At 46.0% G+C, this 26,324-nt stretch overlaps 2 protein-coding genes across 9 annotated transcripts in view; both read right to left on the bottom strand.

Annotated features, from left to right (window-relative positions):
• Positions 1 to 25,624, bottom strand: part of NUTF2 (nuclear transport factor 2) — a 30,674-nt gene extending 5,050 nt beyond the window's left edge. Inside the window, exons 1-3 of one of the 8 annotated variants that reach the window (XM_072636120.1) lie at positions 16,874 to 16,969; positions 9,330 to 9,610; positions 1,023 to 1,147 (exon numbers count right to left, since the gene is read on the bottom strand). In XM_072636120.1, the coding sequence (XP_072492221.1) occupies positions 1,023 to 1,121 (99 nt within the window). In that variant the 5' untranslated portion in view covers positions 1,122 to 1,147; positions 9,330 to 9,610; positions 16,874 to 16,969. Of the gene's footprint in view, positions 1 to 1,022; positions 1,148 to 1,845; positions 1,991 to 9,329; positions 9,611 to 14,444; positions 14,510 to 16,873; positions 16,996 to 17,425; positions 17,598 to 25,188 lie in introns of those variants that run through there. The other 7 variants (XM_072636118.1, XM_072636119.1, XM_072636123.1 and 4 more) reach the window with 7 other exon arrangements.
• THAP11 (THAP domain containing 11) lies at positions 22,284 to 24,178 on the bottom strand. Its single transcript, XM_072636116.1, has one exon. It carries the CDS (start codon positions 24,040 to 24,042, stop codon positions 23,158 to 23,160), a length of 885 nt encoding a protein of 294 aa, XP_072492217.1. The 5' UTR covers positions 24,043 to 24,178; the 3' UTR covers positions 22,284 to 23,157.
• Positions 25,625 to 26,324: the final 700 nt, after the last annotated feature.

Here is a 26,324-nt window from a genome sequence, read left to right as displayed (position 1 = left end):
TGTGCTTTGCCAATTCTCCTGGCCCCATAAAGGGGTATTGCTCTGTTGGTGAAACTGCTGGTTTGCCATCAAGCTTGAATGTCATTTATACCACATCCAGTCCCCAAGCTCTTTCCCAAGACCAACAATAGAAACAGTTTTTAATTTTATTTACAAGGCACTTTCTTTCTTCGCATCAATCCTAGAGGAGCAAGAAGTTTGGAACTTGGAAAACATTTCTCCACAGAAACAATGTTATAACTGGCAATTAGGTTCCCAGACTACCCACAAAGAAGTTCATCTAACCCATGATGCCCCTGAAGTATACTACTACTAGTATTTCATTGAGCCATAAGTTATAACATTGTTTCCATGGGAAAATGCATGAAGTTTTTTCTAGCAGAGTGTGTAAGAGGTCTTGTAAGTTACACAGGGTAAGGGCTTAATAAATGTTGAACTAGGGACACACTGCATGTCTGAAGCATCTGGGGGACTGGTAAAGAGGCAGAATCCCTGGTGTAAATGTTTACTTCTTTTTATTACATAAGTTACATTAAAAAAGGGACTTCCTCGGTACCACTTTACATTTCTGTAAGAGAAACCTCTCTAGATTAATTGCCCTGCAAGTGTTCTAAACTGCAACAAAGGGCCAAGTGAGGTCAGAAACAGGTCTTTCTATTTAGGCTGTTTCTCCATCAAGTACAGAAGTAACTAGGAAGCTCGAAAATAGTGTGAAAAAATCAAATTAAAACAACTACAAGTCACAGAATCACACATTTGGAAGGGATATTAATTCAATCCTCTCCTTCTGCAGATGGAGAAAAACAGCCCCAAGGACTTTCTCAAAATCACAGAGCTTGACTGATTAAGTGACAACACCAAGAACAGAACTGTCTTCTCACACTCCAATCCCTCTGGTAAAACTGATTAAAACTATTCTATCTGCTTCACTGAATACTGGAACTTCTACTAGGGAGGGGCCAAAGGCTAACTCAACCCCCACCTTGTCCCAACCCCAATTATCCCACTCCCCAGGCACTTACATATATTGCTCCTAATTGAGTTCTGTCATTATCAAATAACTGGTAGTAATGTTGCACAAAGCTGGATCCAATCTGCTCCCAAATCGGCTTGTCTCCCATTCTGGATCTTCACTTAGCAGCAAAAACTGCAAAAGCAGCAAGACAGAGACAGCATTGGTACCAACAGCCAGGCACAAAAGTTTGAAAAGCTTGCCCCCTCTGACTCTGGGCTCCTCTGCTCTCTCCCATAATCCTCTCTTCAGACTACACCAGGTATAGAGCAGCCCACTCCAGGTCCAATACCAGGGTGGCCCCAGGATAGTCCCTTTCGAAGGTTTTGCTAATCATACACATGGTGATTTACATGAGTGAAAATACATATAGTCATGGAGCATTTGTTGGGGAATAATATTTTGGACTGGGGCAGGAAGAGGAGGAAAGGGCACACAACCAGAAAACATCTCCCACTAGTGATGGTCTTATAATTCAGGGGGACCCTGGGTTTCCTAGGATATCCTCATCAGAACTAGAGGCCATCTAGGCAACTGCAAGGGTAGCTTCTAATATTTTGGTTATAGGACTATCTCATACAGCAACCAGAGCCTTCACTGATACTAACATTCAAAGCCAGTCCACCCAAGGGCTGTGATTAAAAGCAACCCTATTCACCAAGCTAGCAGAGGCCCTGTGACCTAGCCCTCTCCTGCTGTGAGAAACCCTACGATCATTTTTCAGGGAGAGATAGGTGAGAAGGTTCTCTGCCCAAGGCCTCTACAGGAGAAGCAGTCTCTTCTACCCTTACTTTCACAAGGAAGAACAAAAATCTCTAGGAGCATTAACCAACCTTCACCCAGAATGAGGGAGGCCTTAGGGAAAGGCCTGCAGTCTGCTCTGCCATCTCGGCTATTCTGAGGTAAGTTTCCTTGTCAAACAGGTTATAGACCATTCCTTGTAGTTCTGGCTGGAGTAACTTTCTTATCCTGTCATGCCTCAGAGGGAGGATAAGGGGATTATGTTAATGTCCCTATAAACAGTGGAACTTCAATGCTAATAGGCAACAGAAGAGCAGGACTGTCCACCCATGCTGAGTCACAATAACTGGTTACACTGGCAGCAACAGTCATCAAGATGAAAATACAATCGGTAAATCACAGGTATAAAAAGCTGGGGAGTGGTTAAAAAAACAGATGGGGGTGGGTACTCAGGTCTCCATTTCCCCAACTAGCAGACAGAATGCAGGAGTGAAGATGAAGAGAGGCTTTTTCCATGAACTTCTATGTAAGGCTGAGGGAAGGAGGGGGCAGGGAAGGAAGGAAAAGGTCTGGACACTTCTTTTTATATTCATTTGTACATGATAAATATGATTTCTAGAAAAAGACCCCCCTTTTTATATAGCTGCTGGATGGAGTGCCTCAACTTGGGGCCAAGCAGGGCTGGGCTGGGGAGAGTAAAAGGTGGATCTCCTTGTTGTCTGCCCGACTGCAAAAACTTCAGATGGATTCATTTCAGGGCCAGCCAGGGACGAGGGCCTGGACCAGGGTGAGGCCAGGGTATTTAGCTTAGCCCTGGTCATCCCTGGGTCCCAAGTCCTAGACCCAGCAACCACTTGATGTGAACTTCAAGTTGCTTGAGAGGAGATTGGTCTTTCTGGCTCCTGGACAAAGAACGCAACACTTTCCAGCTCACATGATGCAAGGTACAGATGCCACCTGCAGCGTGGGGAATCCCAAAGACCACCTGGCCTAGGGTTTTCTTCTGTGAAAATGCTGGCTAACACAAGGCAAGTTTCCTCCAAGTGCTGAAGGGAACAGAGGATGCAGCACAGCAAAGGTTATTCTCCTATACACCGTAGTGCTGCTCACTGCAGAGGCCACATGAGGGAGCTGGCTGCATTCTACACAGACAAACAGGGACTTAAATAGAGAAGGAACATCAAGAGATAATCTAGTCCAGCCTCCTCATTTTACAGTTGTAGAAACTAAGGCACAGAGACCTGTCTTAAAATCACATTGGGAATAAACAGCAGAGTCCAGATTTCAGCCTGGAGTCTTCAATTCCAGATGCTTTCCCACTGAACCAAGTTCTCAAACTGCCTCCCCCCCCCCCAAGTAGCTGAGGGTTAGTTAGGAGGACAGTTTTATTTTTAGCCAACATAAAAATACTTCACCATGCTGGCTGTTCTAAAAATAGAGCCTACATGGTTAGATGACTAATAAACCTATATCTAGGAAGTCTAAAACTAGCTGCCACTGAAGGAGAACTGAAGTAGGACTGGGTAAGCTTTGTTTTAGCTAGCCCAAGGTGAGCCTTAGCTAACTGGCTGTTTAAGAAGAAGGAAAAGGCTTAAGATTTATTCAGTTGATTGCTATAGGCCACTGAAGGCCAAGCCCTATCTCCCCTGATCTGACCAGCTTTCAAAAACACTGAGTAGCAGCACTGAGTGCCAAGCCACCCATGGGCAGCTACAATGAAATGCCAAGCCATTGGGCAAACACTATGGACTGAGGCACTTCCAATTCAAAGTGGGCACAGCTCAGTCTGCACTGGCAGCCACGCCTCCCAGGCCCAAAGGGCAGACATATGAGGGTTTGGGGGGGATGTCTTTCAGACCATAAGTGATCAGCTGCTTTCAAATCTACCCCCCACCCCTTTCCATCCCATCCTCTCCTGAGGGAGGTAAAGCCACACTCTTCAGGTTCCACACTCACTAAAAAGCCCCCTGGTGGGTTCCATGCCAGGCATCCTGACTTAAATTCTGTGCTTTCTGCACATATCCTGCACTGCTTCTCCTCAACCCTTTCCTATTCTGGACTGGAGAAGGCCCTCTGCTGTGGCTCCTTTCAAGCCTGTTTCTCCCTCCCATACTAGGTGCTATAGAAATGTTTATCCCCTCCCCCTCCACAAGCTAGTCCCCAGGAATCAAACCTGAATGCTACTGAATCTGACTAAACTATAATTGAGAAATGTTTAACAAAATAAATAAATATAATACAACTTGGATGATGTTAATTCGTGTTTTTCTGAGTCAATATGCAGCTGCAGAAATCCATCTCTACTGGATTCTGACACCACTGGTTTAGTCTGCCTACTGAAGCATGGCAAAAACTCAGCTTCACCTCCAGCTTGCTCCAATTCCTTCCTGCCGAGAACTCTAAACTGAGGGAGGTCCCCGGAAGACTGACGCTGCTCTCTACCCAGCGGCACAGCTCCTCACCACTGTAACTATGTCCCTCCAAGACTCATGAAATGATAAACACATGCATATGACTTTCTGAGGAGCATCTATGACAATCACCGGCAGCATCTCAAAGAGAAGGACTACTTTTCAAAGTGCACTAACTTGGGAAAAGAGGGTGGAGGAAAATCCAAAGGCAATCCTTGATCATTTAAAAGCAATTCACTTTAGACTGCACTGGGTTGTGTGAGGTGACAGTTCGGATCTGAACTGGAGCTCAGCCAAGGCAACGCTGTGGGGTGGAGCTGGGTAGCACCACCTGTATCACGCCCAAAGGAGCCTTTTTTTAAACTTCACCTGAATTATAGTCACCAAGGAAACATTCAGACAGTGAAGATCCCAGAGAAGAGTTGACAGAATAACAAGAACTGTACAAGTAGAGAAAAGTCTAAAAATCTAATAGATAACAAAGTCCAGGAATAAATCTATCAGCTATTGTGCCAAGTAATGGGAATGGGACCAGATGCAAATGGCTCACTATAAAAAAGGGGCCAGTGTCCAGCCAAAGCAGCTCTTGTAGGTTAAAAACAACCAGTGATTTCTTTTTTTTAATCTTATTTAATTATGCAGAGAATATATATTGTACTGTAGCAGTTCCATAGTTACATTTGTATGATGTGACACAACAGATGTGAATGTTCATCACTGCTTGACTGTTAATAAAGTTGTTTAGATATAAAAAAACTTACTTAAAACTTTTATAGGTTTTTTTTTAAATATAAGACACCAAAGCACAATTACATCAATACAGAATGGGGATTATAGCTTCTAACTTTTCTAGGAAGGTCATACAATTGTCTATAGCCTCAAGCAGCATGTGAACAGAACGAGTCTGCCACAGATGTTTTCAAAGGCCTGGTCTTTTTAGAAGGTTCTCTACAATTTTGAGACAATAAGGAAAACCCATACTTATTCAGGCTAAACGATCTTCCAAAGCATCATAGAAGTTTAGCTTCTGTTAGCAAAACCTGGATTTATCTCTTTAGGGATAAGGCATTTGTTAATAATCACCTATGGAGGAGAGAAATAGGCCTGATCAATCCAGATGTCTGGGTAAGTCTATGCAATTATTTCAAGAAAATAAATGAATTGGACAAGAAGGAAGATGGACTTCCAAATGAGAAAGACAGGCTGGAAGAGCCCGTGCTGCTGATGGTACCCAGGACAGTCCACCTCCTCAGTGGGAAAGCACAGATGTCAACTTTCACAATGGTTTTCAGCTCCCTTACTTAGATGGTATGAAGTGGTAACCTTCTCTGCTTGAAGTGGGGAGGAGAGGAAAAAGAAGCTTTCCTTATTAATATGTTTAATCTGTAAAGAGTCCCTAGGAACAACCAAAGAATAGGGTAAGATCTCAAATCCAAACCAATCAGCCAGAGAACTGTTTCAGAAGCTTTAAAAGACATGATCTCATTGCATCTTAAAACCTTCAAAGTCACAAAGTCTAGTCAAATTACACAGCAAAAAACACATCCAGCCCTTGGTCTGATCAGAGAGGAAGAAATAGGAAGGCATTCAATCCAATTCCATTTTCCCAAATGATAGGCAGGATCTACAAAAACCGCAGATAAGATTACAGGCCAAGTCTAGCAATGCAGTTAAGAACGTATAGAAACAAAACTCAAAATTAAGAGATAGGTTTTCTAAAACCAAAATCCAAAGAAAACAGAAAAGCCAGGTCTTTGGAGACATTCAAAATCAACCACGTCCCTTTAGTATTCTACCACTCCAAAAAAAGGAAAAACTCTATGCTTGTTGACTGATTTAGTGACCATTAAGTCAGAGAACAAAAATCTGCCTATCTGGGACAAAAGTGCGGCCTTACTGTATCCATCAAGCTGCCAGAATAGGCTGATGCTCACCAGGCTTCCTCCTGCAGGACTGCTAAGTATTTTCCCACTTCCAGAAATACCAACAAGCAAAACATGAAACAGACACAAAAACTGATATAAACCTCATATAGATGGCAAAGTGGTAAGTCTAGACTGAATAACAATTGATCAACCAACCAATTTTTTAAAAGCCTATTTTGAGCAATATTCCTAGCCCTATTATACAACACTGAAATTCGAAAGGCGGAGAAAAGTGTTAATACTAGATGTCTACAGTGGCCTGAGTCACGAGCAGTATGGTGTACTCTAGCGCTTACTAAACTGTAGGTCTCCACGCTATATGGGGTTTCAAAGCACTGAAGGGGATGTGAGTGGGAAAAATGGTGTAAAATATTTAGAGCAGCTCTCTTTGTGGTGGCCAAGAACTGGAAATCAAGGGGACGCCCATCAATTGGGGAATGGCTGAACAAGCTGTGGTATATGAATGTAATGGAATATTATTGTGCTATAGGAAATGATGAACAGGTTCCCCAATTGATAAATGGTCAAAGTATATGAACAGGCAGTTTTCAGAGGAAGAAATTAAAGATATGTATAGTCACATGAAAAAATGCTCTAAATCACTATTGATTAGAGAGATGCAAATCAAAACAACTCTGAGATACCACATCACACCTATCAGATTGGCTAACATGACAAAACAGGAAGATGATAAATGTTGGAGAAGATGTGGGAGAGCTGGAACACTAATTCACTGTTGGTGGAGCTGTGAGCTGATCCAACCATTCTGGAAAGCAATCTGGAACTATGCCCAAAGGGCTACAAAAATGTGCATACTCTTTGACCCAGCAATACTGCTTCTAGGACTATATCCCAAAGAGATCATAAAAATGGGAAAGTGTTCCACATGTACAAAAATATTTCTAGCGGCAATCTTTGTGGTGGCCAAAAACTGGAAATCGAGGGGATGCCTATCAATTGGAGAATGCCAGAATATATTATGGTATATGAATGTAATGGAATACTATTGTGCTATAAGAAACGATGAACAGGAGGACTTTATAGGGGCCTGGAAAGACTTATATGATCTGACGCTGAGCAAATGGAGCAGAACCAGGAGAACTTTGTACATAGCAACAACAACAGTGTGCGAGGATTTTTTCTGATAGACTTAGAACTTCATTGCAATGCAAGGACTTAAAAAATTCCCAATGGTCACCTTTCAAGGCAAAATGCCTTCCACATCCAGAGAAAGAACTATGGAATTCAACTGTAGAACGTAACAGATCATTTTCTTTAGTATTACATTTTGGTTTGTTATATGATTTCTACCATTCATTTTAATTCTTCTATGCAACATGACTATGGTGAAAATGTATTTAATAGAAATGTATGTGTAGAACCTATATAAAATTGTATTCAGTCTCAGGGAGGAAGGGCGGAAGGAGGAGGAGGGAGGGAAAAAAATCTAAGTTATATGGTTGTGATTGTAGAACACTGAAAATAAATTAAAAAAAAAAAAAGAAATGATGAACAGGGACTTCAGAGGGACCTGGAAGGACTTATATGAACAGATGCTGAGTGAAAGGAGAAGAACCAGGAGAACTTTATACACAGCAACAACCACAGTATGGGAGGAATTTTTCTGGTAGACTTCGCCCTTCACAGCAATGCAAGGACCTAAAAAATTCCCAGTGGACTCCTGAGGCAAAATGCCTTCCATATCCAGAGAAAGAACTATGGAATTGGATTGCAGAATGAAGCAGACCATTTTCTCTTGGGTTATGTTTTGGTTTGTTTTATGGTTTCTCCCATTCATTTTAATTCTTCTATGCAGCATGACTAAGGTGAAAATGTATTTAATAAGAATGTATGTGTAGGATCTATATAAGACTGCATGCCATTGGGGTGGGGGGGGGGGAGGAGAGAGAGGGAAGGGGAAAAAAAAATCTAAGATATATGGAACTGATTGTAGAAAACTGAAAACAAATAAAATAATTTAAAAAAAAAAAGAAGAAGCCCTGGTGTATATCAGTCCTGAGCTGAATTTTGATTGCAGAAAACTGAAAACAAATAATGATCTCTAAGGTCCTAAGCTGGATGGTAAAGTTGATAGAGCACCAGGTCTGGGGTCAGGAAGGACTTGAGGTCATACACAGCCCCAGATACCCGCTATGTGACCTTGGACAAGTCACTTAACCCTATTTGCCTCAGTTTCCTCATCTGTCAAATGAGCTACAGAAAGAAATGGCAAACCCCTCCAGTGTTTTTGCCAGGAAAATACTAAATGGGGTCACAGTCACACACGACTGAAATGACTCAACAACACGATGCTTCCCAATTATTCTAAATGTATTTACACTCTTACAATAATTTCACTTACTTATCTCCCCCTCAGATTTCACAGAAACCTTTGTACCTTTCCTAAGTACTTATGCATTATATTACTTATTTCATAGGATTACATATAGATTTATAGATGGAACAGGCCATCTGAGATTATCTAGTCCAACACCATTATATTACAGACGAGGAAGCTGGGGCCTAAAGAACTAAAGCGACTTGCCCAAGATAATAGAAATATCAAGGAACAATGAATGGACCCCCATGCATATTTTCTCTTAAGTTTATATTTTCCTAGCACCTGGCAAAGCACTCAATTCAACCCTTAAGAATGAGAAAGAACTCCCAGATTAGATCCTAGCAGAACCCTACCAATTTGAGCTTGTTTTGGTGGTTCCTGGTTGAGAGTGGGGTACAAGGATGGACAGCCATACTGCCTGTACAAAGACCCAACACAGAAAACAATCTTAAGAGTTGGAAGAGTCCTTGGAGGTCTAGCCCACTTTCCCAACCAACACAGGAATTACCTATACCAGTGGTGTCAAAGTACGGGCCACATACTGACTTAGAAAACCATATATTAATGTTACGTAGGTTGCATTTTTCTTTATTTTGTTAAATATTTCCCAATCACATTTTAATCGAGCTCCAGAGCATGCACTTGGGAGTTAGTTCAGCAGGCTTTGCCACTTGAGAATCTGACATTTCTTCTCTGCACAACGTCCCTTATAGAGGGTCATCTAGCCAGAGACAGGATGTTCACCACCTCATGCGTGACCTCATATAGCAATCCTCTCTATTCTTGTTTTGATTGTTAGCAGATTCTTCCAGGATCTGGGAATTACTGAGGTGATATCCACAAGGCCCACGGAGCTACTCCAATGAAAAGACACAAAAAACTGAAAGCTCAATCCCTACCTCAGACCAAGAAATGGGGAATTACAGAGATTCTCACATCTCACTTCAATTGAGTGTCTGTCTGTCCAAGGAGTCCAGTCTGCGGCCTCTACTGCTTTATGACATCCAGCTCCATTCAGGTCGCTGATGGGCAGGGGTGAGGGACACAATCCCAAAGTCCGGCTATTCCCGTGGAGCTTCTACCACAAGTTGAACTGGGACCAAGCAGGGCTTCCTCCCCACAATGGTGCAAGCTCATTCAGAGAGCTACATTTAATTCCATATTAGACAAGATAGTGGTCCTAGGAATTACACCAGAAAGTATAAAACAAACACATATGTATAACCTGCAACTTTGTAACAGCTGGGTTCATTATACAGCCATGGACTGGTCCTGTCTCTCATTAGGCCTGGCTTCAATTACTGTTGTTATTGTTTAGATATTTTCAGTCGTGCCTGACTCTTGGTGACCCCTTTTGGATTTGTTTTTTTTTTTTTAGCAAAGATAATGGAGTGATTTGTCATTTCCTTCTCCAGCTCATTTTACAGTTGAGGAACCTGAGATAGGGTGAAGTGATTTGCCCAGGGTCACCTGCCTCGTAAAAGTGCCCAAGGCCAGATTTAAACTCAGGAAGATGAGACTCTGACTCTAGGCCTGGCACTCTACCCACTGTACCACCTAGAAGCCGTTAAAAAATGGAAAGGAAGCTAGAACGAGTCCCAGTGGGGCATACCAAAGTATACGAGACAACACACATAAACAAAAATCACTTTTGCTTGGTTTTAGAATGAATTGCTTATATGTAAACCTCTACCTCTCCTGTGCTGAGGCTGGTAAAGTCTGTATCCCCAGGTCACCTGATGAGTGACGGTGAAGGAAGGTAGTTCAGAAGCATTCTGGTGATAGAGGGAAGCTGAGCTGGGGTGATTTTGTGATCAGTCTTCCCATACAGTGTGGTTAAATGGAGGTGATGTAAAAACAAAATCCACAGGAAGGATTTTTTAAAAAGGGACAGTCAAAGATAATTTGTTTCATGGACAAACAGTCCATATGTTGCATCCTCAAAAACTGCCTCTACTGGCCACGAGGAACATGAGAATTACTGAGGCAAGTTTATTAACGGTGCGGCTGCCTCAAAGTAAACAGGCTGAGCTCCCATTACTGGAGTTCTTTCCTCAAAGACTAGATGACCCCTTGTTATGGCAAGAATTCCAGCTCAGATATGGTTTGGGGGAGGGCAGAGGTTCTAGAGCTGGAAGAGACCTTTGCAATCACCTCGTCCAACTCCTTCATTTTAAGGATTTGGAAACTGAGGCCCAAAGAGCAGGAGTGATTTGCCCAAAGTCACACAGGTAGTTAGCAGCCATGCTGGGAAATGCAGCTGAGCCCTGTTATTCTATTGATGTCCTTGCTACTAGACCAAGCTGCAGATACTCCCAAAATAGATAAAATAGGTAATCCAGTGCCCTCTGAATTTCTGTAGGGAAAAAAGAGATAACAGAAATTCCAAGTTTAAGCCCTGCTCAAGTCACCAAACATAAAAAAGAATCTCTGCCTGCCCAAAGCTAAGGTCAAGCTCCTGATTCTACTTGGTCTGCATATATCTAGAACCAGAATTTCCAAACCAGAGATTCTTACTCTTTTTTGGGTCATGGACCTCTGCTCAGATTAATGCTTAGATTAACTCAGATTAATTTCAGTTAGAGCTGTGTGAAAATAAAGATGCAGCTTTTTTTTTTTCAACCCACACAAGTTCACAGAGTCCCTGAAATAAATCCATGGATATAATGCATGTATTTTTGGATATCCATGGATCCCAAGTTAATGATCTGGCTACTCAGTTTTAATCTTCACTCAATCTGAGGGTACAGAAGGCATCTGCTTTTTTCAACACTCATTTCTTCTCCTTTCACCTTACCTACAGAAACCACAATTACAGCAGCAGCGTGACTCAGTAGGCAACATAAGAAACTATGAGTTCAGTTCCTGAAGGAGTGAGGCTTAGCATTTGTCTATAAAGTGGGGTTTTCCCCACTGCACTAGGTCAGAGAACACTCTACTAATCAATGGAGCTAGCCAGCCTACAAATCCCTCATCAGTAGCAAATAGGCACTTGGGGAAACACTGAAGGTGTATCCACTGAAGGTGGCTATTAAGAAAGATAGAAATAGCAAAACCCAAGATTAGTCCAGAATAGGAGGAGAAAGAGATGAAAGGACAAAAGATAAGAGCAGGGTAAAAAGCTAACCTTTCCAGTTACAACGAGAAAGCAGTGGAGAGAAAAAACAAACAGCTGCAAATTTGAAAGTGGATGTCTAAACCTAACAAACCAGAAAAAAGAGAGATGAAAATGTCTTGACTTTCTAATAATTATAGCAGTTTAAAATGACTGAGGATGACAGTCCACTTCTTAGTTCTCCAACCTCAGGCCTCCATATGGCCAATGTGAAGTAGCCCCAGGATTGACCATGGCACCCAGCACTTACTAAATGCTTGTTGATCAGACTGAAAACAGAATCTCAAGCCTAGTCCTCCTACCCCCCCAGGCTTTGAATCAAGAGAATCCTGGAGGTAAAAGGGGCTAGAAAGATCACCCAGACCAATCGAAACAGGGTCAGAAACACTAAGAGCCTTGCCAGAGTCACACAATGAGTCGGTAGTACAGCAAGCACAAGGATCCAGACTGGCTTCTTCCACTACTGTCAGGCTATCTTTCCTACACTCATTTTTAACCTGGATGTCATCCTGGACAGGTCAGACCCAATTTAATTTCTTTTCTATCAAAGAACAAAAACAGAAAAGAAATACGAACACTTCTCTCTCCTACCTAAGCTAAAAAGAATGGATCCTGAGGACTTCTCTTGGCTTAATTCCATACATACCAACTTGCAGCATTCTTCCCCTGAGAGAAAACCTGGGGCTAGCATTGATCTTCAACCCATTCCCATACCAATGGGACCAAAACTGACCATCAAACACTCACTGAGCTCCATCCTTCCAGCTGAGAGCTGGGAAAGGCCATTTGGGGGAGGACTTCCTGCCTCGCTGGGAAGAAAGCATGGTGGTAAAAAAGGGAAGGGAATAAGCATTTATTAAGTACCTACTATATGCCAGGCACTATGCTAAACACTTTAAGAATATTATCTCACTGGATCCTCACAACCCTGAGAAGTAGGTGCTATTATTATTATTACTACCCCCATTTTACAGCTGAGGAAACTGAGGCAGACAAAAGTTAAGTAATTTGCCAGGGTCACACAGCTAATGAGCATCTGAGATAGGATTTGAACTCAGGTCTTCTTACCTGAGTACTCTGTCCACTGAACCACCTAGCTTACCTAATGGTAAAAGAAGCTGCTCTACAAATCTGAGCCACAAAGGATTCCCAGGGAACACCAGATTTGAGACTTCAATTCCTACATCCTTGACAGGGAATTTTAACTTACTCTATCCCAAAGCCTGAATAAAATCATGTGGTCATTGTTATGAAATCTAGAGGTCCTGGAATTTAGATATCAGAGGATCACAGAACTAGGAGCTGGAAGGGTCATCTACTCTCACAGTTCTTAACCAAGAGTTCATGAACTTTTAAAAAATATTCTGATAATTTTATTTCAATTTAATCTTTTTTTAAATAACCCTGTGTTTTATTTGATGTATTTCGAAGCACTACTGTGAGAAGGGGTCTATAGTCTTCACCAGGCTGCCAAAGGCATTCAGGACACACACAAAGTTAAGACATCTTGACCTAATCCAACTGTCATCCTACAGAGAAGCCGACAGAGCAGAAGAGATTCTCCCCCAAGTCACAGGCCAAGAAGCAGAGAAGGGATTCCAACCCAGGTCCTCTGACTCCAAATCTTGTGTGCTTTTCACTGTACCACACTCTCTGGTTTACTCCTGACAGGATGAGACCAAGCAAATTGCTCTGTGGATGTCCAAACATTCTAGATGGCTAGGTAGGGTGGCAGATAAAATATGGATGGTATGGCACATGGAGTCAGGAAGACCCGAGTTCAAATTCTGCCTCTGACACTGACTAGCTATATGATACTGGGCAAGTCACTTCTGTGCCTCAGTTTCCTCATCTGTAAAATGAGGATAATAATAGCATCTTCCTCCCAGGATTTTTGTGAGTATCAAATCATCTAGCATATGTAAAGTGCTGTGCAAATGTGAAAAGTGTTAACAGTGTGAGCTATGACTATTACCTCACTGGGGCTAGAAAGCCTCAATAACCAATCCATGAAGAGGCTTAGTAACCAAAAACCATTTCATCTAGTGAAACACTGAGAAGAAAGTCTACCTTTAAGTGGAAAGCTAACATAAACACTGACTCATAAGAAGGTTCTATGTCATATATATCATATCCCAAAGGGGATGATTTGGCATGGGTCTGAGAAAACTGCTTTCAGCACCAATGGATCCTGGTAACACTTACTCCTGCCATCTTCTAATTTCAGGCACCCATATGTGGACAGGAGTCCTATGTCCGGTCTCTTACACGAGACTCCTCAATGGCTGTTGCATGGCACACATGTTAGCTTCTTTGGAAAACAAGCAGTATTGGCTGATACTGCCTTCCTAGCCCAGAGAATGAGCTTAACTTACTGTCTTGTTTAGAGAAGGGGCAATTGAGAAGTTAGGGATAAAAGAAGTTCCCACTGAACTTCTAATAGTTTCCTTTCTCAGTCTCCTGCCTTAAGTATTGATTAGATAGATCATACACCCCCAAGCCCCAAGTCAAACTTAGAAACAATCCAAGTCTTTTCGGCCTTTTTGACACCTCTGAATTTTAGACCATTCTCCAAGGTGGTAGGAGGGAAAAAAAATCATTGTAACTACAGTAAAACTGTACTGGCTGGGACTGATACCAAGGAAAAATAATACACAAAGCAAAAACTGATAGAAACATTCTTCTACAGAATTCACAGCACTTCACACTGTCTCCTCAGATAACACAGCCTTCCTATGGCCATTCTTATTTAGTAGATGAATTAAACTGAGGCAGAAAAGTGGAATGACTTAGTCATACATAATGAGCCATGTGGAATCAGCTCTACACAACCAATTCTTTCCCCTAGACTGACCTAGTCTGTAGTAGCAACACAAAAGGCTTTCCATTAAGTGCTTACCTTTTTAGGGGTGGTATTAATTTCAATCAGATCAACTCCAATCTATGCCAGAGGAGTCATTATACTATAAGAAGTAGAAATAAGTAGATTTTGTAATGGTAAACAGATAGGACCATACAACAAATGATAATAAGGCAATGACTAAAGTCAGTTACCACATCAAGAGTGATGATGAGCAAGAGTGGCCAGGCCTAGCTCTTCAAGCTAATCTTGTAAATAAGGATACTCGTCCATGCCCAGAGTAACAAATCTGACCAATCCTTGAGAACTGGCCCTGTGTATAAGGAACTTATGGTATAACAGATTTAGAGCTATAAGGGATTATGCATATGAACTCATTTTGTAAATGAGAAAACTGAGTTCCAGAAGTGATTTGCCCAAAGCCAGTCACACAAATAGTTAAGTAGCAGCTTCAGGACTGGAACACAAGTCCTCTACCTTTAAATATAGTATTCTTCTTCCCATACCATGGAAGCTTTGGGTTGTTTTTTTTTTTTCCAAATTAAGTGTAGAAACTACCGTGGTTTCTAAGGCTACATAAGAGATACTAATGAAATTAAAGGGGCTAAATACTTGAGTGCCTATTATTGTCACCTCCTGGTTTTAGCTGAACCAAGCTGCCTCCTAGGCCTCCTTCACTACAGAACTCAGGGCTACTATGAAGAAAGAGACGAACAATCCGGGTGCCCTGGCGGGTGAACTTTAGAAGAACCAAGCATTGAAACTCAGTCACCAACCAATAAGCCCAAGGAGGGGAAACCATCGCTTCAATTCATCCATCAGATCACAGTGGAGAAAGGGATGCAAAAGATCACCAGAGTGTGATGTCCATACGCCTTCACAGTTACTATGTTTTTGCCCCATAAACCGGATAACTACCAACTGGGAACAGGGTTCTGCATTTAAGACCTAATGGATAGATTAGTGAGGGTTAGAGTCAAAGATCCAGTTCAATCCCATAAGCATTTATTAAGCACCTATTATGTATGAACAAAGCAAAGCGAATAGAGCACTAGATCTGCAGTTAGGAAGATCTGAGTTCAAATCTGAACTCAGACACTTACTAGCTATGTGACCCTGGACAAGTCATTTCACCTTGTTTGCCTCAGTTTCCTTATCTATCAAATGAGCTAGAGAAGGAAATGGCAAACCAATGTAGTATCTTTTCCAAAAAACCCCAAAAAGGGGTCACAACGAGCTGGACAAGACTGAAACCACTGAGCAACAACAGTTAACAATGAGCAAGGCACTAAGCTAGACAGGCTCCAGGGATCTTACTTCAAAATGAAAAAACCATGATACCGGCAAAGGTTTTTTAAAAAAATGGGATGCTGGCTAAATAGTAATGTTACAGGCAGGAAGAGCGAAGTCAGAGGGAAAAGCAGACTGCAGGGGAAAGATAAGCATCTAGCATCTGAGTTCTGGAAAGCCTGATCCCGAATCAGGTTATCGAGGTCCTAGTCCTACCCCGCTACTAACCAACCTTGGAAAAGTTCTAACTAAAATGAGAGGGGTCTCTAGATGATCTCTAAAGTGCCTTCCAGGTTTAATTACTATGATCTGCCCTCAAATCCCAGCTCTGCACCCTCAACTGTATGACTTCACCTCTCCAGGGTCTATAAAATTAGGGAGTTGGCCTAGAAGATGTCTGAAGCTCCTTCCAGCTCTACAGCCTATGAAACTCCCATAGAACCTGGGTCCCAATCTTGGCTCTGCTTCTCCATTAAATTTTGGAGTCTGAGAAGTTGGGCTTGAGTCTCAGCTCTGACCTGTGTGACCTTGGGTCAAGTCTGTTTCTCTGGGACTCAGTTTCCTCACCTGCAAAATGAGGGGATTGAATGAGAAGATGGTTTCCTATTATTAGGAGGTGGTCTCTTACGGCTCTTAAGCGCTATAATTAATGCTGGGCTCCTAGTCCGAAGCCTGCAAGCACACGCACACGACCAGAGGCAGGATGAAAGGGAAGCCCCCGTCCCCGTCCCCACCCCCACCCCCACCCCGGCAGGCCTAGCGGGAGCGGCGTGCGCCCAGACTGTGGGCCGGCCGAGGAAGGGCTCGACTCGTTCGGAAGGAAGATGGGACCTTTGGCCGGGTCTCCCCAGGGCCCCCCTCCCAGCCCTAGGACCCCGGCCGCCCCCGCCCTGCCCGCGTGACTTCCTTCCATCTCCCCACGACCCACCCCCGGCCCCTGGGACCTCGGCCCCTCCCCAGGCCGCAAAGGCCCAGCCTCCCCGGCAGCCTCGGAGTCTGAAGCGAGCGTCCAGCCGGGCCCCGGAGCACGAGGAGGGCGGGGGCCCCGCCAGGCCCGGCCAGCCCTGGACACAGGTCTCGAACTAGCGCCGGGGCGGGCCTGCGCCCGCCCCAGAAAAAAGAAGCAGGCAGTACCTCGGGGCCCGGCCCCGCGCGGGGGAACAGCGCGATGCACTCACCCGACTGGCTAGCACGATGGCAGCGGCGGTGGCGGCAACCGAGCGCGGTCCCGGACCGACTGTTCCCCCCCCCCACCCACCTTCCCTCTCCCGCCCCGAGCCCGCTGCACTCTGGGAAATGCAGTGCGGGCGCGCTAGACTTGAGCCAAAGGCTGCAGCAGCAAAACTACAACTCCCGGCATGCCCCGTGGCACGGCCCGAACGCACTCTCCCTGCCCAGGGGAAGTGGAGAGGGAGCCGGAAGAGGGCCCATCCCTGAGCATTGTGGGCTAGCGGAGGACCTCGGGAACTTTATGCCTTGGCGCCTTCCAGGAATCTAATCCAAACTCTTAACCTCTCGGAGAACTTGAGAACTCCCCAGCTCTGGCACCCCGTCTGGCCCCAGTCTCTGCGGGGTAATCCAAATTCTAGCCCTTTCAGGTCGCCCCATTTTAGAGGAGGAACAGCCCAGAGAGGGTCATTTTTTTCAAGTCATCCAGGCAGTAAATAGCACTTCCAGCCCATTCACATCCTCGATATTCGAAACCCACTCACTCTGCAGTCGAACCCCACCTGGAATGGTGTTCGGTGCTGGAGGGTTTGGGGGAGCTCGGCCTAAATGGGCAAAGGCCTTGGGATGATGCGTTCAGCTCGGCGCAGAGAAGGCCTGGGGGAGGAGGCGGGGGCAGATCCTGCTTCCTCTCCTGGAGTCACGTCTTGTGCAGAAGAGAGCTCAGGCTTGTCCGGATGGCTCCTACAGGGAGAGCTGGAAGCAGAGGCGGGCCTCCCTGCGAACACAAGCTTTCTAACAACTGCGGCTGCTCTTAGAAGGGAACCGGCTTCCTTGGGAAAGAGGAAGGGGCAGGGAACCGTGGCACCATGCCAAGCACTTTCTTTTACAAATGTCATCTCGGTGGACCTTGGCACAAACCCTGGGGAGAGGTGCTACTGTTATTCAAATTTTACAGTTAAGGAAACTGAGCCATAGCTAGCACCTCAAGTCAAATTTGAACTTGGGTCTTCCCGCCTCCAAGTTCTATCCACGGTCACCTAACTGCCTAGCAACTGATGAGGACAGCATCCTGGGACCCATGCAGGGATTTCAGGGAGTCCATGGACTTATGTAGGGAAACAAAAAACCAATCTCTTTTCACGAATCTCTAAAGGAAATTTAGCATTTCTTTCAGTTATTATTTTTAAAAGTTATTTAGAGGTGTCCACAGACTTTGCCAGACTGCCAAAGTGGCCCTGCATTAGGAGAATGAAACAATAATTTACTAGATTTGCTCTTCTAGTAAGTTAGGAGAGTTATGTAAGTTAGGGTAGTTTGTAAACTGGAAATAAGTGAAGTCAGATGATCACCACTTCCTAATAAGTATATAGGGCCTTTTCCACTTTTGTAAACTAGTGTAACCAGATTTAGGGAGTTTCCCTATAATCTTGACTAGGAAAGGAGATAAGCTAATAGATACCCAATGGGAGGGACTAATAACGCGTATATAATGTTAGTTCTTAGTAAAAAGAATTCTCCATCCCAGTAAAACGGAAAGAATGCAAAGGACAGCCTTTTCTCCTGAGATAATAGGAAAAACAGAATTCCTCCCATTTCCCTTCTGAGAATCAGTCATTTTTAGTGCTAGAATGTACCTCAGAGATAATTTGATCTAAATTCCTAATGTTACATACAATAGCCCACATTCATAAATCACTCCAAAGTTTACAAATGCTTTCCCCACAACTCTGTGAGGTAAATACAGTAATTCAAGTGTTATTACAGGTGAGGAAACAAGTTCAGAGGGAAGGGAGAATTTGCTCAAGGTCACTCAAGGCAGAGCAGAAAGCAGAAAAATCCCAGGTCTCCCTATTCTGAGGCCAGTGTGTGCTTTCTACTTTACCTAACTGCCTCCTAACTTTCCCTTGGTAATATCAATGTCCATGTAAGCTAGATCTTGAGGTCACAGCTATATTAAGGTTAACAGCTGTGTGGTTAATCTCCTTCCCTTGATTCAAAAGAACAAGGAGTAGTCTTATCCAGAGTTTTCCTGACTGGTGTAGGAGAGAAGACTAATCATCCCATCAGGGGTATATACATATGGAAATGACTGGGAGAAACAGACTGGACTAAGAATCTTCTACTCTTTTCCATTACCCATACAATTCCTTTCCTCTCCAAATTTCAGGAGAGGAGGACATCAGAGAGCCCAGGATTCTGTGGCACTAGACAGCTGGCTACTGGGAGTTCTTGGGTCCTAAGCTCAGTTTTCTTCCCTCTACTAGTCAGAGAAAAGGGCTGCTGGAAAAAGCAAAGCTAACAAGAAAAAAAATGGGCAAAGACATTGATCAGTCTGCGGAGGGTCAAGAGTAGCAGAGGCTCATTCGGTCCATCCCTGGGCACTTCTCCCTCCAGGAAGTTGGGGTGCCAAAGTTTTTCATAGTCACAGAGTATCAGAATTGGAAGGTACCTTGGAACATGAATATTGGAACACAAAATGTTAGATTTGAAAAGAACTAGAAGGAAAGGCAGTATTTTTACTGCAAAGAGCTAGATCTGGAGCAAGATGATATTGTGCTGTGTTTTGTTTTCTCACATTTCCTTTTGGCTCAACCTGACCCATCATGAGGAGCTACTGAGGGTAAAATAGCCCCCAAAGCCACCTTTAGAGCAGAAGTATCTCATGGGCCTACACAAAGCCAGTAGGCAAAGTGAGCCATTAAACCAATCAAAGGAGCAAAGGTGGAGAGGACAGCCTTGTAACATTTAGATACCCAGTTTGAAGAGAAAACACCAGCAGCTCTTCCTGCTTATCCATGGGGGTGGGAAATGAGATGTTAAGAGGTGGAGCCTCACAACCCACAGCAGAACAAAATAAAATATGTGTCAAATGAGGACTAATTGCCTTTGTCCACTTCCTACCCTGACTCTTTTCCCTCATCTCCCCTTTTTTGCTCACCACAAAAAAGGCAAAGGTCAACTAGTCTTAGAATAGATGGAAAGGTCCCTCTGTGGCACTAATCTGGAAGATGAGGCCAAAGCCCCACAACACAGAGTGCAGACATCATACACTGGGATGTGCTGTCACCTTTTAAGATACAGAAGGGACCTCAGAGGTCTGCTCTGCTCTACATCCTGGGCACACAGTCCAGATTCTGCTTAGAGACTTATAACGTTCTCTCCAGGCTGGGATCCCAAAGCCATGGACAGACCTATAACAGGGAAAGGGGCACAAGCCTTTTGTTCTTTAAAATGAAAAAATACAAGAAAACCAAAATACTGGAATTCAGCCTATCAAACCGAACGGCAAGAAAATCCTGAATTATCATGCACTCTCTTCTTCCAGTGAGTCACTGCTTGGCTATGTGTATGTGCACATATGATCCATAAAAAGGTTTCCCAACTAGAATTGAAAGAGCTGGGATGATGAAAGGCCAGCAAAGAGACAAAAAGAACCCAAAACAAGGTTTTAGAGTAGCCATCACAGCCCAAGAGTCCTTCACACAGGCTTCCATTCCATCCCTCACTGCACCACCCAATATTCCAAGCACCGAAGGCTGGACACATTCTACAGATCCTTTCAGGCCATTCTACAGGTTCTTTCAGATCCAGGCCTACATGTGGAGCCCAGGCTCTTCTCTGCTATAGGAAGAACGCAGGGAGATTGTCTGAACAGCCCATAAACCTGTTAAGGGCTCAACTTAGAGGATACCTCCTCACAGAAGTCTCTGATCGCTTATGAATGAGCAAAGCCACAAGTTCTGAGGACAAACCACGTTTAGGATCCCAACCAGAAAAAGAAGTCAGAGCACTGACTATTGATTAGCCCTTGGAGGTCAGTTAGCCCATCGCCCTCATTTTAGATGAGGGAACTGAGACCAAAAGAGGGGAACCAATTTGCCCCAGGTCACATAGGTAGCTAGTATGGCCAGGATTCAAAGCTACATCCTCCACAACAGAAGTCTCAAACACACAATCAGGCATCAGGGGCCAGATTAACTGGGAAATACTTAACAAAAATACACTAACACATAGTTCATATGTGGTTTTCTAAGTAAAGCTGTGGTCTCTACAGATCCTTCTATACAGATTGTTTCTACTTGAGTTTGACCCCACTGTTCTACAGTACACTGCCTCAATTTCAACCCAAGTTACTTCTCTCCAAATCCAGTGCTTTTCTCACTATACCTGACATCATGCCCTTCATTTTACGGAAGTTCGTATTTATATTTTAAGAGTTAAAATAACCAGGATCCAAAAAAAAAAAAAAAGATTTAACCCTCACTCAACTGTGACTTTCACAGTACTGATTTCTATTTTTAAGATTAGAAATGAGGGAAAGCATTCTTGGTTTCCTGTAAGTTTTTGCTTACCAAGAATAAAAATAAGAGATGTGGGACTCACATTCAGAAGGGCTACCTCAAATTTGGTGAGGATCAAAGGGGATAAAAAGATGTGACAACATTTTCGAAACAAAGTTTTATAGAAATGCAAGGAATTGCTAAAAGAATACCCTCACCCCCAAAACATGAACCTCATCCTACTAAATGCAAATCCAGTACAAATTCCAGCTCTAAGTGTGTGATTATAAATGTGTGATGAGGTCAGTTTTCTCCTCTGTTAAATGGGTTAATACTTGTACTTTACACCTCCCACACAGGACTGCAGGGAGTATTCAAATCAAGGCCTTTTCACTCTCAGACAGGGAAAGACCTAGAGCTAAGATCAGGACCACCAACCTGTCATAAAGGGCTGGAAGAAAATCTCTAAGACTTTATAAACTGCCCCAGGAGTTTCTCATTGAGCAGAGAGCCAAAAGGTCAATTCAAAGCCCTTTCAGATCCAGGCCTACATGTGGACTCCAGATTCTTCTCTGCTATAGGAAGAACACAGGAAGATTGTCTGAACAGCCCATAAACCTGTTAAGGGCCCAACTTAGAGGGTACATCCTCATAGAAGACTCTGATCTCTAATGAATAAGCAAAGCCACGAGTTCTGAGGATAAATCATGTTTAGGATCCCAACCAGTAAAAGAAGTCACAGCACTGACTATTGATTAGCTAGATAAATCACCTAAGAATAACTCATATTTTTGAGGCACTTTATGGTTTACAAACCACTTCCCTCACAACCTTGTGCAAATATTGCTAAACTGAGGCTCAGAGGGGAAGTAACTTGCTCATGGTCAAACACCTAGTGTCAGAGCTGGAGCTCTATGGCAAGCATCCTTTCCTTCCTAACTTTTACCAAGATACCTTTCCCTCTCCCTAGTGGAGCTCTGGTCTGAAATCCCCCAAAATCTAATAAGAATTCTGTTCCCAAAGCCACCAACCCTCCCAGTAGACCTCTGGCACCTTGAGGTAATATTTAGGGCCTTAGTTTAGTGACTTTTGTGGACAGATTCATCTTTCTTTGAAAATAAGAACCCCCAAACCCAAATAAAAACCTTACATTTTAATTTGCTTTGCCAAACAGGACACAGTGAAAACTTTAGTCTAATTGTACAGAAAATATAATTTTTTGTAACCAGTAGCAAACATATCACCAGGATGGTTTTTTTTGGTTTGTTTAAAAAAAAAAAACCCAAGTCCCTGGCAAATTGGGTCTACCTCAGAAAGGTTACCCAGTTCCCCCTCAAAGACAAACTGCCAGACAAGAGACAGAGAGGGGAACGTCCTGCTCACACCACCCAGGAAAAACTTAATAGATCTGACTCCAGATCATCACATCCCCCTACTGGAATCACAGTTCAAAATTGGGATAGGAAAAGGAAAACCTGAAGGGTGGAGGGACAAGAGGAAGGGGGAATAAGTATTAGATGCTTCTCGGGACCTGGGTCCCAACTCTGCCTTTATCACTACACAGAAAGGGACTGTCTCTGATCAACTCCAAAGTCAAGTTCCCCACATAGGGCTCCCCGGAGCCCGCCTCCCCGCCCACGGCTCTAAGGATGGGTTCCAAACGGCGATCTCTTTAAATCTCTTTAAATGGTCATCACAAGTCCTGATCATACCAGCTGGTATGACAAATGCACAGAACCGTGGGGGCCCCAGACACCCCAGGCCCCTGCCTCAAGAAGGTGTTTGGGTCAAGTACAGTAATGTCAGAGTCAGGATAAGAGGCCACAAGTGAGGCGCCCGAGCTCATTCCGTCTGAAGTCCAGGACGGCGGATGCCGGGCCAGGAGTCCAACAGCACAGCAAGAGGAAGAGGATGGGTCCCGTCCAGGAGTGGCAGGGGTGAGCCCTACCCCGGCAGGCGGGCCGTGACTCGGGAGTCTGGTCCAGGGGGCAGGCAGGACACGGGGGCCTTCCTCACATGCCGTGCTTCTTTCGGATAACGGCCATGGCCAGCAGCCGGTCCTTCTCGCGGAGCTCCTCCCGAAGCTTGGCCTCGGTGAGCCGCAGGTGGCGGATGCTGCCTTTCATCTCCTTCATCTTCACCTCCATCAGGGCCAGGATGTCTCGCTGCTCGTTCAGCTTCCGCAGCAGCTCTTCCTCCGTGGTGCCCGAGGACAGAGAATAGGAGTGGTCCGAGCCCGTGTCCGGGAAGCCCTCCTCGCCCACCACCACCAGCCTGGGCCCCGAGGCGGCCGCGGGAGCCGCGGGTACGCCGAGCTCTGGGGCGGGGGCCCCCTCGGCCGAGGCGAACTCCACCTGCACCGTCAGGTCGATGGGCTTCACGTCGTCCCCGGCCGGGGGCTGCGGGGGCGCGGCGGGGGCGGCGGGGCCGCTCTCCACGGCCGCCTGCAGGGTGAGCAGCACTGCGGCCGAGGCGGACACCAGGGACGCCTGCGAGGGGGCCGGAAGCGCGGCCGGCGGCGGCTGCGGCTGGGGCTGGGCCGGCTGCTGCTGCTGCTGCAGCTGCTGCTGCTGCTGCTGCCTCCGTCGGGCGGCCGCCCCCGCCGCCCCGCCGCCCCCGGGCCGCCGGGCCTTGCGCTCGTTGACGCCGCGCAGCGGGAAGATGGTGGGGACGCGCACCGTGTAAGTTTTGCGGCCGCCCTGGAAGTGGACGCTGCACAGGCGGTGGCCGGCCGTGGGCTGGAAGGTGGAGAAGCAGCCGCTGACGCCGGCCCGCGACACGTTCTTGAGCCACTGGCGCCGCAGCTCCGCGTCCTTGGGGAAGGTGTAGAAGTGCAGCGCCTTGTCCCGATGCGAGTTGTTGTAGCAGCCCGGCACGCAGCACGTGAAGCCCGGCATCGCGGCGGCCCCGGCCCTCCGACGGCCCCGGCCTCGGGCCTCGGCCGCCGCCCTGGCCGCCGCCGAAGCGCTCGGCCCGGAAAGCTCGGAGGGCCTCGGCCGAGACCCCGGCCTCGGGCTCCGCCTCGGGGCCCGGCCTCACCCCCGGGTCCGGGCCTCGGGACCCCGGGACAACCCACCGACGGGCGAGGCCTCGCCGCTGGCCCGGACCCCTACGCCCCCCACCGGCCGGGCGTCGGCGTCTCGCCCCGCCCCGAGTGGAGCCGGGCCTCTCCTAGCCTCGCTCGCTCTCCTGGGGACGCTCCCCGACGGCCCCCGCGCCGTCCACCCGCCCGCCGGCAGTCCCCGCAGCCACCAGAGCCTGTCAGTCAGTCAGTCAGTCCCGGGGCCGAGACGAAGAAGCGCCCTGGAGGTCGGACTACGCCTCCCACAATGCACCGCGTCGCGCGCTTCCGCCGTTGGCCGCATTGCTTCCGGGGTCAAAGCTGGAGGTGAGGTCAGAATGATTCGGCACTCGCCCGGGAAAAACTATCCGACTGGTGTTCCACCGGGGCGAAGCTCCAGCTCTGGCGGGCGGAACAAGAGATGTTTCTGGACGGATGAACTTAGAGTTCCTTGCGGAACGCCTTACTCCAATTGGAGAACTGCTTTTCCCACAATGCACAGCTTCCCGCGCGCCCCGCCCTCCAGTTCAGGGCGGGGGACTACAACTCTCGGCGGCCAGTGCGCGCGGCTGCGACCCCGCCTCTGCTCTGGGGAGCGCATCTTTTCGTCAACAAGCCCACGCCTCGAGGTGGCGGGCCAGTGTCCCGCCGGGGGCTGGGCGGGAATGATTCCTCGACCCAGTCCTTCCCGGGTCTTTCGCCCGCCCTCTCCCCCATCTGCAGGACTTGGAAACCATCCTGGGCCAAGTGAGGCCCAGAGGGCAGAGGCGACTCGCACTCACCCGGCCAACAAGTGACCAGCAGTTCTTAAGTCCCTGCTGCGTGCCAGACCCTGGGCCGGTCCTGCCTTGTGGTCCAGGGCCCCGCCCCCTGTCCTCGTCCATCTTCCTGCCCTTTCCCATCACTCTCCGCCCCACCCAGCTGTGGCTCCCCAAAATCATCGGGCTGTGTCTTCTGCCCCCCCCCCTCCCGGCCCATTTACCTCTTTTCTCATGGATCGTTTCAAGAGACCCTGGGGTAGGGTCGGAGGGGCGTTGGAGCCTCGGGCTGGTCAGCGTGCTAAGCCCCGAGCCTTGGCTGAATGTCCACCCTCGCCCAGAGGGAGCTTCGGTCTGGTCAGCGTGGGGAGATGGAGATGGCTACAACGCACACGCCCCGCTACAATGGTTACAAAGTAGCAGAGTCCGGGAGGACCGAGGCCGCTGGGCACGGAGTGCCCCCAGACCAGCCCTGCTCAGATGAAGACCCGTCTATCTGAACCCAAAGATAGCGAGGATACAGGGCACGGTTCCGCAGGACCAAGACCAGGTGCCGCTTGGGTCAGCCCAGCCCCTGGCTCCAGGAGACTTCCAGTCCTCCGCTCCCTATAGGAGACCCATTAGGTACTTGTGGCTGGTCTGGTTCTTTGAATTCAGTAGGAGGCTTGATTTGCGATTTTTGAAAACTGTGAGGGAGCTTAGATTTTAATTGGTGTACTGCCGTATTGACAGCTAGCTAAAAGGGGCCAGGAGAATGGGGAAGAGTTAAAGACTCATGAGATTTTCATCCAACTCTCTGTGATCTGAACACTGTGGTCTTCATTCATTCATTCATTCATTCATTCATTCATTCATTCGTTTTGGGTTTTTTTTTTAACAGTATGGAATTGCTCCTACCCCCACCAGACTGGGGCATTTGATCTTCCTTCTTCATTAAAGGACCCTTCTCCTTTGGATTCAGGCAGTCAGGTCCATACAAGATTCATTTCTGGGGTAACCCAGCCTCTAATAAGAGGATTTAGACTCTCATTTTTATTTATTTCATTAAGTATTTCTCCATTTCTTGTAAAAAAATTTAACAATTTTTAAAATTTTGAGTTCCAAATTCTCTCCTTTCTTACCCTCTTCTACCCTTTGAGAAGTCAAGCAATATCTCAAGTATACATGTGAAGCATGCAAAACACTTCCACATTAGACAAGTTTCAAAAGAAAACACACACACATGAAACCCAAGAAAAATTTTTAAAAGTATGCTTAAATTTGCACTCAGAGTTCATCAGTTCTCTCTCTGAAAATGGATGGTATTTGTAATCATGGATCTTTGGGTACCATCTTGGATCATTGTCCTGATCAGTGGCTC

This window comes from Notamacropus eugenii, chromosome 1 (genome assembly GCF_028372415.1).
Source record: "Notamacropus eugenii isolate mMacEug1 chromosome 1, mMacEug1.pri_v2, whole genome shotgun sequence".
NCBI classification, from domain to species: domain Eukaryota; kingdom Metazoa; phylum Chordata; class Mammalia; order Diprotodontia; family Macropodidae; genus Notamacropus; species Notamacropus eugenii.
Note: the sequence above shows the minus strand (reverse complement) of the source record. Positions and strands in the feature narration are given on the sequence as shown.